This window comes from Trichechus manatus, unplaced genomic scaffold, assembly GCF_000243295.1.
Source record: "Trichechus manatus latirostris isolate Lorelei unplaced genomic scaffold, TriManLat1.0 scaffold00015, whole genome shotgun sequence".
Classification (NCBI taxonomy): Eukaryota; Metazoa; Chordata; class Mammalia; order Sirenia; family Trichechidae; genus Trichechus; species Trichechus manatus.
This window is the reverse complement of record NW_004443951.1, coordinates 19,201,713-19,216,079: the sequence shown is the minus strand read 5'-3', so window position 1 is coordinate 19,216,079 and position 14,367 is coordinate 19,201,713. Positions and strand designations below refer to the sequence as shown.

At 43.5% G+C, this 14,367-nt stretch overlaps 1 protein-coding gene across 6 annotated transcripts in view; it reads right to left on the bottom strand.

Annotated features, from left to right (window-relative positions):
• INPP5B (inositol polyphosphate-5-phosphatase B) overlaps window positions 1–9,228 on the bottom strand; it is a 49,637-nt gene extending 40,409 nt beyond the window's left edge. For all 6 annotated transcript variants that reach the window (XR_002823252.1, XM_023727213.1, XM_023727217.1 and 3 more), the window contains exon 1: window positions 9,172–9,228. Coding sequence is in view for 5 of the 6 variants with exons in the window: in XM_023727213.1 (XP_023582981.1) it covers window positions 9,172–9,211 (40 nt within the window). In the remaining variant the exon portion in view is untranslated. The remainder of the gene's footprint in view (window positions 1–9,171) is intronic.
• Window positions 9,229–14,367: the final 5,139 nt, after the last annotated feature.

The following is a 14,367-nucleotide window of genomic DNA, read 5'->3' as shown; positions in this document are numbered from 1 at the left end:
ACCAATCCACCACCCAATGATCCCAATCTAAACAGACAGGTTCCCCATGCATGCCACCCTCACTCTTCCCTCCACCTCAAAAGTCTGTCCTACTTTCTGGCCACGTCTCCTTCAAAGCCTAGCCTCAACCCCTCCTTCCTTCGTGAAGCCTTTCCCAACCACACCAATCCTCAGTAGTCATTTCTCTGAGTTCTGAGGGCCTTCTTGTCTATATAACTTGTTTGGTACAATAAGAGACATTAAAATGTTCTGGAAAAAGTCTAGGCTTTGGAGTAAAATAGACCTGGCTAGTCTCCACCCAGCAGTGACAGCCACATACCGATACATCCTGTGGAGATCCTAGTGGTAGTTTTACTTTGTTATCCAAACTGACTTAACCCTTGTATTCATTCAGTACTTATCCCTCAGAATTTACAGCTTCATTGAAGATGTTGTGCTCTTGTGGCTGGGACCCACGTGTATCCAGAACATCAGGTAATGAATGGATGAAAAAACAACAACAACAACAAAACTCAAGTCATAGTGACCCTACAGGAGAGAGGAGAACTGCCCCATAGGGCTTCCAAAGTGTGGCTGGTGGATTCGAACTGCTGACCTTTTGGTTAGCAGCCATAGTTCTTAACCACTGCGCCACCTGAGCACCAATGAATGGACAGAGCCAGTAAAATAGACCTGGCTATTTTACTGGCTGGATCCATTCATTACCTGGTATGCACTTTCAAGCAAATTACTTAATTTGTTTCCTCATTTGTAAAATGAGAGTAATGCTACGAAACGCAAAGAAGTGAAAAGGATAAACAAATGAAAGCCATATGGGTTAAAAGCCTAACACAATGCCTGGTACACAGCAGATACTCAGTAACTGTTAGCTCCTTTCCCTCTTCTCCATCACTCCTATCCCCTACTGCCCTAACAGTAATGATTACCATTTATTGAGTACCCACTAATACCTAGGTATTGTGTTATGCTTTATGTATTATTTCTGATTAAGTATTGCCCTCATTTTACAAATGAGACTATTGCAGTCCAGAGCAGACAGCACACACGCTCAAGGACAGAGAGCCAGTAAACGGCACCACTGACATTAAAACCCAGATCCTCTGGACACCAAAGCCCCCCAGCCACCCCTTTCGTAAACATGAGCACAACATCTTCAATGAATCTGTAAACTGAGGGATAAGTACTAAATGAATACAAGGGTTAAGTCTATCTGGATAACAAAGCAAAAGTGCCACCATGATCTCCACAGGATGTGCAGATAATGTGGTTGTCACTGCTAGGTGGAGACCATGTCCTGCCCTTCCTGGGCATCCACCAGACAGGTATAGGAAGAGGTGTCCCTCCCTCTCTTCTCAGTCACTGGCCTTTGCATTCCATTTCAGCACACCAGAAGAACCTCCAAAACCATGTGAGCAAAATACTTGCAAGCCATGTGCTCCAAAATACCTGAAAGCTCAAACTGGCAGGATGAAGAGGGTTGATTCAACTCTTGCCAGTGACACCAACCTGTGCATACACCACAAGGGGAGCCTGTCCCATGAGCTCTCTCAGTCTAAGACAGGGAAACACATACCAGCGGTGGGATACGTTCAACTCACTGAGAGATAAACAGATCCAGAGCCAACTAACCAGAATCTAAGTCAGGCTGTGCTCATGATGATGATGATAGTAATATTATCATTAATATTATTAACAGCAAACAAATATTTAAAGCTTACTACATGCCAGGCACTATTTTAATCACTGCAGTTATACTTAATTCCAAAAAAAAAACTCTATGAAGTGATTTAGGAAATAATATTGGAGTTATTATTCCCTGTCCTTGAGCATAGAGAATGTGACCAGCTGAACCTGGGCTCACAAGAACTCACACGGACACATCAACTGGGCCCTGTGGTATAAAGACAATAGCTAAGATAATCTTGGAAAATATCTTTTAGGGAAACTTTCACATAAAGCTGATCAAACACAACACAAAGACTTTCCACTCTTATCTTTTTCTATTACCATTTAGTGAACAGAAATTTGTTAGACCGGTAAAGACCCTCCTGACTCTCGTTACTGAAACCTGTACCAATGATTGTTAAGAAAGGCAATTCAAAATGTAGGATCACAGTTTCTAGCCAATCTGAAAAGGCTAAGTTTTCAATGGTTTTGCCCATTTGTAATGTTAATATATACTGATAGCTCTGTAACTGTTCTTTGGACTCAGGCAGACATGGCTGTGGCAGCATGCTTGTCTGTTTTCCCACTCTTGCCTATTCTGAAATATTCTTTGGACTCAGGCAGACATGGCTGTGGCAGCATGCTTGTTCATCTTCCCACTTTTGTCTGTTCTGTGATATTTCCTTGGACTCGGGCAGACATGGCTGTGGCAGCATGGTTGTCTGTTTTCCCACTTCTGCCCTTTTGAATATATGCCGAATAAAACTTTGTTTTGCTTTACTAAACTTTATGATGTTTTCCCCTACAACAGAAATAAGTATATTAATTATAATCTCCACTTTACAGACCAGGAAACAAACATAGAGAGGTTACAAACTCAGGAAGTCTGGGACCCATACCAAAACAAACCCATTGCTGTCGAGTCAATTCCGACTCAAGCATTAGTCAGACAACCTGAGTTCCATTCTCAACTCTGCCACTGACCAGTTGAGTGATCACAGACACATTCCCTACCTTCTCTAAGCCTCAATCACCCCATCTGAAGAACTTTTGTGAGTGTGAGGTCTACAGACTCACCCAAAAAAAACCAAACCCATTGCCATTGAGTCGATTCCGACTCATAGTGACCCTATGAGTAGAACTGCCCATAGTTTTCCAAGGAGTGGCTGGTGGATTTGAACTGTGGACCTTTTGGTCAGCAGCCAAGCTCTTAACCACTGTGCCACCAGGGCTCTGATAGACTCACAGTAAGTTTTAATAAATGGTAACTGCTAATAATAATAATAGTCATAACAGTCATAAATTTAGGCCCAAACTGTAGGACTCTGAATGGCATGTGGAGTTTGGACTTTATGCTGATGGCAAAGGAGAGTTAGGTATTTGCATAGCACAAAGTACACAGGTCTGGAGTTCTTGAGGGATCCCCATAACACTAGACCCAGAGTTAAAAAGAATGGAAAGACTAATTTCTGTTTTAGCCAGGCCACTACCTCAAACAGTTGTTACTTTCTTAAAAGTCAAATAACCATGCTTAGTTTTCTTTTCTGTTCTTTTTTTTTTCACATTTTTCACTATCTCATGGTTTTAAAATAAAAGTACCATCGATTTCCTTGGCATTTAAAATGGGCAGAGACATCTCTAAAAACACATCATCCTGTGCCCTGCAAATCTGTGAACCCTGGACTCAAAATCACTCCCACCCTGTGAAATCCAATTTAGGTTAGCAAGAACGAAATACAACAGTTTAGCTTTCAAAAAGGAAGACTACAGTGTAATTACAAATCTGTGAACCCTGGACTCAAAATCACTCCCACCCTGTGAAATCCAATTTAGGTTAGCAAGAACGAAATACAACAGTTTAGCTTTCAAAAAGGAAGACTACAGTGTAATTACAAATCTGTGAACCCTGGACTCAAAATCACTCCCACCCTGTGAAATCCAATTTAGGTTAGCAAGAACGAAATATGACAGTTTAGCTTTCAAGAAGGAAGACTACAGTGTAATCATTTTAAGGCAATAGGTCAGTGGTGATAGGCTCCTGGAGAGATGACTTGACTTTTCCCCCAGCACTCTCCCCTCACTGGGCCCTCTGTGAACCAACTGTGGTCTGGTGATAAAGCTGAAAGAGAAGTGGGCAAGAGCAAACCAGGAAGAAGGCGGAAAGGGAGTGCAAGAATGCCCAAAGAGGAAGGGGACTGGAGTTCTTCAGGCTACAAAAAACTTCAGGTTACGAATCGTTCGAGTCTCTACATACGGTGTCTCTATGAGTCAGAATAGACTTGATAGCACCAAACAACAACTATGATTCCACTAAAGACAGACAAAGATACTTTTTGAGCACCTATGGAGTCCTGGTGGAGCAACGGTTAAGTGCTCAGCTGAGAACCAAAAGGTTGGTGGTTCGAACCGAAGCAGCTGCTCCGTGGGAGAAAAGACCTGAGATCTGCTCCCATAAAGATTACAGCCTAGAAAACTCTATGGGGCAGTTCTACTCTGTCACATGAGGTCACTATGAATTAAAAATTGACTTGATGACACCTGACAACAACAACTGATGTACAAGGCTTTAGGCTGGCATTTGGGAAGGAGACAGGATGCAAAATTAACAAGTACAGCAAGTTTGATCTTGCAAAAATGCAGCTGAACGAGGAGTCAAGGAAGAGGTGAAAAAGTACAGGGCTTTATTCAGAAACAATAAGCATGCAAGTTTGAAGTAAGGGGAGATGAAGGTAAATATTGGCAGGTAAGACTAGAAAGGGGAGCCGGAGCCGGGCTCTACGGGACCTGAACGCCACACTAAAGAATTGGAACTTTAGTTTGTAGCCAACAAGGTGTGGCACAATATTCAAGTTCCTACTGGAACAGTTCAGATAACAGGATACCACCCAGAAGTATGGGGATTTTAAAATGTGGGCAGATAGAAGAAGCACTGCAGAAAAAGAATGGACAGAATCTGGCTATCAGATGCAAGAGGAGAGGCAAGAATTGAGGATGACCAAGGTTTTCAGTGACTGCATTAAGAGAAAACAAACTGAAGGGAGGAACAGAGTAAGCAAGATAATGAGCATAGGTCTTATTTGGAAGAAACTCACATAGGATGGGACCTGAAGAGAGCATTTCTAAACGCCTAGAGGTGGGCATTTGCAATTTCTAACTGTGCTTTCCAAACTGAAACAAAAAAAAAGTCGCCATCTCGTTGACTTCAACTTATGGCAACTCTGTGTGTGTCAGAGTAGAACTGTACTCCATAGGGTATTCAACGGCTGATTTTTCAGAAGTAGATCTCCAGGCCTTTCTTCTGAGGTGCCTGTGGGTGGACTTGAACCTCAAACCTTTCGGTTAGCAGCCAAGTGTGTTAACTGTATGCACCACTGAGGGGTCCCAAAGGAAAGAGACCCTAAATAATTTAGCACTCCTTAGGTCCTGTTTGACTTTCCAGGAAGCAAATACTCATTTACAGATGGAAGAAGGGAAAAGTCAAGAAAGATGTCTAATCCTGTACCAAGAAACAATAATGAAAATAAAAATAAAAATATCCAGATCCTCATCCACTTAGACATAGACTTTGTTTGAATCCTCATCATCAGCATTCCAAACACATAAAGCCTCTTCTCATTCACATTTGCTAGCTTCAGTTCACATAGCATCAACTAGTGAAGTCTATAAAATTGTTACAGTATATTTTAAGCAGCAAAGAAAAACACACAAGTCAGCTAGCTTCTATGTTCCAACACCGTCTTTCCTCTAATAAATACTGACACCTCGCTCTTCCTGAACTGCTCCGCTTTCTAACTGAATGCTGTGGGTCACCTCTCTTGCCCTAGACTCCCACTGCAGATTTCCAAAACAAACTTTTCAGAAGAGGAAAAAAAAAAAAAATTTCAGGGGATTCTCTTGTAGAGAAACAAACACCAGGTTAAATGGGACAAAGAAGGAAAGTGGAGAGAGTAAAAACAAGAGGAAGAAATGAACACAGTTCTCTTTTGTTTAAATAAACAAAGTGACCCAAAATAAATTCATTTGCTTAGGAGCCTGCACACCTTCCCACAGGTGGAGGTGATGGGGAATATTTTATCTGCAGGATAAACAGAAGCAAATTCATTTTCTCACTGCTAAAAGGTTATGTTGGTCACACAGATTTTACTTATTCATACTGACAGAGCAAGGTCCCAGAACCTTTGAGAGGCAGACAGAAAGGAAGGAGGAAGGGAGGGAAAGGCACGAAATCAACCACTCCAAAGGCTATTTTTCCAGCATTCTCTCTGGCTTCTACCCTGGTAATCTAGGTTACCCTTTAGACTACCCTGAGATATAAATAGCATTCATTTCCTTTCTCAGGCCAGACAGACTTTAATGATTTGTTTCCTGGGTCTAGGGGAACAAATACTCATAACACTCTCCATTCTAAATTTGCGTTCCTACAAAACTGGCTCGCTTTGAATCAAGGAGGGAACAAGAAAACCACTTCAAAAGACCAAAATTTGTTTGCTATTACCATTTTGTTAAATTAGCTCAAACAGAACAGCCCAGTGGGACTTCTGAGTAGCTGTTTCCTTTCTAGTGCATAGCTCAGAATCCTCCAGAACACAGCTCCAGGTCTTTCCATGTGCCTAGGCTGAAATCCAGGTGAACATTTTACACAACAACATGGCTGAGTGCTGAGCCCTATGCAGGATACTCCAGAGGGTTTTCTGGATAAGGGCACCTTCAGTTGCTAGATACAAATTATGAGGCATTTCTTCAAATCAGACCCCATTCTTTTAAAGAAAGAAAGAGCTACATAAAGAACAGTTAAAAGAGTAAAGAAACAGAAATGGCCCTGCCTACAATAGCTGCCTGTCTAAGGCCAGTGCATGGTCTTTGCAGCTGAAGAAGCCCAGAGGATCAGGTGAACAAGGTGGCACACAACCACAGCATTACATCTCACTTCATCATCACAACTTAGCTCAAAGACACCAGTCTGAACCTGAAGACGTTTCTGCTATAATCCCTACCAAGCTCACCCTGTTGTTGCTGTTGTTGTCATTGATTCCAACTCAGGAGACACCAAGTGTGCAGAACTGAACTGTTCCATAGGGTTTTCAAGGCTGTAATCTTTCAGAAGCAGATTGCCAGGACTGCTTTCCAAGGCACACCTCTGGATGGGTGCAAACCACCAACCTTTTGCTTAGTAGTCAAGCACTTAACCCTCTGTACCACCCAGGGATTCCTAGGCTCGCTCTAACACCCCTGAATTCAGCAGAGACAAGCCAAAGAAAGGAATGGACATTTTGGAGAGAAGAATCAAAAGCAGAGCATTTCTTTCTCTACCAAAGTATCAAGACCAGATTCACCTTGACCCCAAAATACCTAGACCTTTAAGGTGCTTTTGCCTTAGGCTCACACCACAGGACCACTGTCCTGGTAGGCCAGCTCTATACTCTACCTCTATTGAGGGACTGTCAGACCCCTCCCTATCAGACTGCTGCTGAGGGGAGCCTTGCTTCTCCTGCTGTGCATCACAAACCACATTCTAAGTAGAACTGGGTTGCTTACCCAGGTTATCGGGAAGCGGGTATTTTGATCATATGTATATAGAAAGAACCAAATCCACTATCTGTCTCCTTTGGGGCCTGGATCATCCTAAACATCCAGAGGCAGCCCAGAGGAGCTGTTGTAGAAGAGGTACCTCTCCTTTGAGGTCAGAGAAACTTGAAACAGTCATGACCCGGACAGGCCTAGGGCCTTGGTATCATTTCTTAACAAGTTTAGCAGAAGCAACTTAACAATTAATAATGTAGCTCCATTTACTATAAATATTCTGATGGGGACACATTCTTTTAAACTAAAAACCAAAATCTTGACAATAATTCCTCACCAGATGTGACTTGCTTTTTTTTTTTTTTTTTTTTAGCTTTTGCTTTTTAAAAGGAGATGAAAGATTCTGAGACTCCTGTGTATTTTTCTCACCTGGGGGCAGAGTGTTGTTGTGCGCTGTCCAGACCATTTTCGACTCACATTGACCCCATGTGACAGAGTAGAAATGCTCCATAGGGTATTCTAGGCTGTAATCTTTATGGGAGCAGATCACCAGGTCTTTCTCCCTCAAAGCTACTGGGTCGGTTCGAATGGACAACCCTTTGGTTAGCAACAGATGGCTTAACCATTGCGCCACCAGGGGCAGGTAACTGGCTTCAAAGCTGGCCTAACCTCTCATGAAAGATCTCTTTTTACTGGCTGGCTAAAAAGATAGAACCTACCTCCTTATGCTGCCATTGGGCCTGTCCTCCACCAATGTCTGGATTCTGGAAGCTTCTTGTGAAGGAGCAAGTGGAGGATATGCTCTTGATCTTAAACTCTCACCCACCCAACCACAGTCTAGAATGTCATGGAAACTGAAGCAATAGCTGTCTCAAGATCAGCACCTCAAGTGAGTTCTGAGATAAGCCCCAGACAGGTGCAAACCAAACTGTCAGCACCATCAGGCACTTCAATGGCTTCTTGTGGTGGCTGTAACGAACGAAAAGCCTAAGCACTGAGGAAGTCCTTTGCTCATCTAGTTCCCTTTCATTTTACAAACACTTGTACAGTATGGCTCCCCACCCCCTTCATAGTTTCCAAGCCTTGTAAAAGCAAGTGGAGTGCCGGCACCACTTTACACAGCTCTTTAACAGGCTCTTCATCTCTAGCAAGTGGCTGAGAAAAAGGGCACACCTGGGTACTAGTGGTCATGCCAAAGCTTGCACATAACTAGAGCTGCATAGGCACACACATGGGAAAAATACACCAGGGAGCCCTCGCAGGAAACCTTGGAACTGAACAGAAAAGACAGGTCTGTGTCTCCTCCCAAAGCACTGGACTGACCCAAATTTCAGCCCTGGGCCTCTCACTCTCCAAAAAACAAACTCCTGCTCAACAATTGGCCTTTTGTGCTGCACAACATTTTGCAGCAAGGACTAGGTGGAAAAAAACCTAGTGCCTTTCACCTGTAACCTCACCCTCGACTCCAGGACTAGGGTGGACATGACTTCCCCGGAATCCAGGTAAATTAAAGCACAGTCCAATCTATTACAGGGGCAGAGGACAGACAAGAGTCAGACAGCCCCAGCATACACACCATACTTCACCCAAAGGTATGCCTGCACTCACACACCCACACCCCCCCAACACACGCCAAACTTAGGAGGCCAAGGCAGAAGGCCAAGCTCAGTCGGAGAAACTGAGGCTCTGAAAGGGGCAGTGACTGGCCCCTGGTGACAATGCGACTCAGGAACAGAGCTCTGACTAAGTCCCAGCCTCTGGATGCTAAGTACCCCCCTCCCCACCTGCCTGCCCTCACCACGCCCGGCTGAGAATAACTAACATCCCCAATCAAACTTCAGCCCGTTTCCCCGCCTCGGTTGGGTCAGGACCTTGGTCTTCGCCCCTGCGGCCACCGGCCTAAACCCAGACCCTGCCCTCTCGTGGGCCTGGCCCACCGCCGCTCCCGCCTAAATCTGCAGCCCAGATCCCCACAGCCCGGCCGACCTGCAGAGTCGCGCTCCCGAGAGCCGGGGACGGCGGACATTTCCTTGCCAGGTTCCTCCAGCTCTTCATCCTGCGGCCCGGCCCGGCCCACCCGCTCCGCCCCCAGAGGGTCCCGCCCCCGCACGCCGCCTCGACCAATCGAAGGCTCTTCTGCTCCATGGCCTCGCCCCAAACAGAACCGAGCCCGCCCCTTGCAGCCGGGCCTCCTCCAATCCCCACCGCCCCTTCCAAGACGGATATCTGCCTCCGCCAATTCTCGCTCACCCTGGCCAGGTACCTGGGGTTGAATTCCAACGCCGCGGTATCAGCAACTCCGACGATTCCGGCTTCAGATCTGAGCACCTGTATCGAGACAGCCACAGGAACTCAGGGTTCCGGGTCGCAGCATCGAAGCCTGTGGCAGGAATATGGAGGGAAAACTGAGCTGGAGGCTTCAGGAACCGATTCCACTTCTGAATGATTGTATGACTGTGAGCAAATCACTCAGCCTCCCCTGGGAGTCTGCAAGCCTGTTTCCGTATCCTACAGGGTGGTTCTGCGAAAGAAAAATTGCTATTCCAAAGAGGAGGATATGGAATGTGTGGCTAATTGCCTCCATGAACAACTGCCTCCTTTGCCATAAGACTAGAAGAACTAGATGGTGCCCGGCTACCATTACTGAACATTTTGATCAAAGATTCCATAGAAGAATCCTGGTCAAAAGGAAGAAAATGCAGAACAGAATTTCAAATTCTCATGGATTCCAGACTTTCTGAAGCCAAGGGAGATGGATGAAACTATTGCCCTGAGATAATGTTTAAAACTTAAACCAAAATATCCCCTGAAGTCTTCTTAAAACCAAACAATAGCTTAACTACTAAAAAGTGTCTGCCTTGAGCATTTTGCTCTTTTAAGAACTATCTATGTGGGATCAAAGAGACAAGAGCAACTCAGAAGATTAGATAGGAACCTTAGGGGGCAGTAAGTTATTGAGGAGGAACAACTCAGAAAAGGAGGGTGAGAATGATTGCACAACACAAAGAATGTAATCAATGTCACTGAATTGTACCTGTAGAAATGGTTGAATTGGTGTATACTTTGCTGTATACATTCTCAACAATAACAACAAAATAAAAATTTTTTAAAAGATTTTTTTAAAAGCCCAAAACAAAAAGCATTTCTGAGGCCAACGTTTCAGACAAAGATGAGACTGGACTATGGGACATAAAATGATACTCGTGAAGAGTGTGCTTCTTAGCTCAAGTAGATACATGAGACCAAATGGGCAGCTCCTGTCCAGAGGCAAGATGAGAAGGCAGGTGGGGTCAGGAGCTGGTTGAATGGACACGGGAAATCTCAGGTGGAAAGGAGTCATGTGCTGTCACAGTATAGGGAGAGCAATTAGGGTTACATAACAATGTATGTATAAATTTTTGTATGAAGAGACTAACTTGAATTGTAAACTTTTACTTAAAGCACAGTGAGAAAAATTTTTTTAAGAAAGGATTTAAAAAATAATGCTATTCCAAGACACATATTCCACCACCACCCCCACACACACACCCATTCTTCTGACCTCATAGGAACAATGTGCCAAGGTCTGTGCTTTATGTATTTTATCCCTTTTAACCCTCATAACGAGTTTTCTGGGGTTGTTGTTGTTAGGTGCCATCGAGTCGGTTCCTACTCATAGCAACTCTGTGTACAACAGAAGGAAACACTGCCTGGTCCTGTGCCATCCTCACAATCTTTGCTATGTTTGAGCCCATTGTTCCAGCCACTGTGTCAATCCAACTCCTTGAGGGTCTTCTTTTTCGCTGACCCTCTACCAAGCATGACGTCCTCCTCCAGGGACTGGTCCCTCCTGAGAACATGTCCAAAGTCTGTGAGATGAAGTCTCGCCATCCTTGCTTCCAAGGAGCACTCTAGCTGTATTTCTTCCAAGACAGACCTGTTCATTCTTCTGGCAGTGTGTGGTATATTCAGTATTTTTCACTAACACCATAATTCAAAGGCAGCAATTCTTCTTCCGTCTTCCCTATTCATTGTCCAGCTTTCACATGCATATAAGGCAACTGAAAAATATTATAGCTTGGGTCAGGTGCTTAGTCCTCAAAGTGACATCTTTGCTTTTTAACACATTGGAGAGGCCTTTTGCAGCTGATTTGCCCAATGCAATAAAAAAATAAAATAAAATAAAAAAACCTGCTGCTTTCAAGTCAATTCTGACTCATAGCGACCTTATAGGACAGAGTAGAACTGCCCCACACAGTTTCCAAGGATCGCCTGGTGGATTCGAACTGCCAACCTTTTGGTTAATAGCTGTAGCTCTTAACCACTAAAATACGTTGTTTTATTTCTTGACTGTTGCTTCCATGGGCCTTGACTGTGGATCCAGGTAAAATGAAATCCTTGTCAACGTCAATCTTTTCTCCATTTATCATGACGTTGCTCATTGTCCGGTTGTGAGGATTTTTGTTTTCTTCACGTTGAGGTGTAATCCATGCTGAAGTCTTTGATTTCATCAGGAAGTGCTTCAAATCGTCTTCACTTTCAGCAAGCAAGATTGTGTCATCTGCCTATCACAGGTTGTTAATGAGACTTCCAGCAATCCTGATGCCACGTTCTTCTTCATATAGTCCAGCTTCTCAGATTATTTGCTCAGCATACAGATTGAATAAGTATGGTGAAAGGATATAACCCTGACACACACCTTTCCTGACTTTAAACCACACAGTAACCCCTTGTTCTGTTTGAACAACTGCCTTTTGGTCTATGCACAGGTTCCATATTAGCACAATGAAGTGTTCTGGAACTCCCATTCTTCACGAGGTTATCCATAATTTGTTAGGATCCACACAGTTGAATGCCTTTGCATAGTCAATGAAACACAGGTAAACATCTTTCTGGTATTCTCTGCTTTTAGCCAAGATCCATCTGACATCAGCAATGATATCCCTCATTCCACGTCCTCTTCTGAAGCTGGCTTGAATTTCTGACAGTTCTCTGTCGATGTACTGCTGCAACCTTTTTTGAATGAGCTTCAGCAAAATTTTACTTGCATGTGATATTAATGATATTGTTTGATAATTTCCGCATTCTGTTGGAACACCTTTCTTTGCAATGGGCACAAATATGCATCTCTTCCAGTCAGTTGGCCAGGTAGTTGTCTTCCAAATTTCTTGACATAGGTGAGTGAGCACCTCCAGCACCGCATCCCTGTGTTGAAACATCTCAGTTGGTGTTCCGTCAATTCCTGCAGCTTTGTTTTTCACCAATGCCTTCAGTGCAGCTTGGACTTCTTCTTTCAATACCATCAGTTCTTGATTATATGCTGTCTCCTGAAAAGGTTGAACATCAACCAATTTTTTTTGGTACAGTGACTCTGTGTATTCCTTCCCTCTTCTTTGGATGCTTCCTGAGTCATTCAATATTTTGCCCATAGACTCCTTCAAAATTGCAACTTGAGGCTTGAATTTTTCCTTCAGTCCTTTCAGCTTGAGAAATGCCAAGCGTATTCTTCCCTTTTGGTTTTCTAACTCCAGGTCTTTGCACATTTCATTATAATATTTTACTTTGTCTTCCTGAGTCGCCCTTTGAAATCTTCGGTTCAGCTCTTTTACTTCTTCATTTCTTCCATTTGCTTTAGTTACTCGACGTTCAAGAACAAGTTTCACAATCTCTTCTGACATCCATTTTGGTCTTCTCTTTCTTTCCTGTCTTTTTAATGACCTTTTGCTTTCTTCATGTATGATGTCCTTGGTGTCATCCCACAACTCGTCTGGTCTTCGGTCATTAGTGTTCAATGTGTCAATTCTATTCTTGAGATGGTCTCCAAAATCAGGTGGGATATAGTCAAGGTCTTATTTTGGCTCTCGTGGGCTTGTTTTAATTTTCATCAGCTTCAACTTGAACTTGCATATGAGCAATTGGTGGTCTGTTCCACAGTTGGCCCTGGCCTGGTTCTCGCAGGTGATATTGAGCGTTTCCATCTTTCCACAGATGTAGTCAATTTGATTCCTGTGTTTAGTGAGGTCCACGTGTATAGTTGCTGTTTATGTTGTTAAAAAAAAGGTATTTGCAATGAATAAGTTGTTGGTCTTGCAAAACACTATCATGGGGTGTCATTTCTATCACCAAGGCCATATTTTCCAGTTACTGGTCCTTCATCTTTGTGTGCTTCCAGTTTTCTCATTCCAATCACCAGTAATTATCAATGCATCTTGATTGCATGTTTGATCAATTCAGACTGCAGAAGCTGAAAAAAATCTTCAATTTTCTCATCTTTGGCATTAGTGGTTTGTACATATATTTGAATAATAGTCATATTAACTGATCTTCCTTGTAGGTGTATGGATATTATCCTATCACTGACAGCATTGGACTTCAGGATAGATCTTGAAATGTCTTTCTGATGATGAACGGGACACCATTCCTCTTCAATTTGTCATTCCCAGCATAGTAGACCATATGATTTTCTGATTCAAAATGGCCAATACCAGTCCATTTTTAAGGGGTAGGGAACTATTACCCCAATTTTATATATGAAGCAACTGAACTCAGAAAGGTTAACTATCCAAGGTCACAGAGCAAATGGCAGAGTGGGGACTCAAACCAAAGTCAGTACCAAGGAGTGGGGAGAGGTTTCTAACTACCTGTAATCTCCATCTAGGGAGTCCCTGAGTGGTACAAACAGTTAAGTCCTAGGCTGCTAACCAAAAGACTGGAATTCCAAGTCTACCCAGAGACTCCTTGGAGGAAAGGTCTGGTCATCTACTTCTAAAAAGTCAGCCAAAGTAGAAGGGGGCACAGTTCTACTCTGAGCCACATGGAGTCACCATGAGTCAGTCAATTCTACTGGTTCAACCTCCATCAGCAACTCACAAACCACCCCAGATAAACACACTTCTAAGTAAAAGCAGTGTGCTTGCTATGAAACATATGTTCAAGACAAGTCCTCTTGTTCTCTCTTCCAATGAGATTGCCCCTCCTGAGCCTCTCCTTTCTAGAAGGTCTTGAGACACCTCTGCCTCTGACTCAAACCCAGGTGCGTCTGACTCCAAAACATTTGTTATTAATCACTATGTTATTCTGCCTGCTACACTTGTAGAACTGCATGGACCTGACAGAAGTGAATTGGTTTTGCAAGGACATCACAAATGAGGAAATATGGGTCCAGTCCTGACTATGGCACTTCCAGACACAGCTTTAAAAATT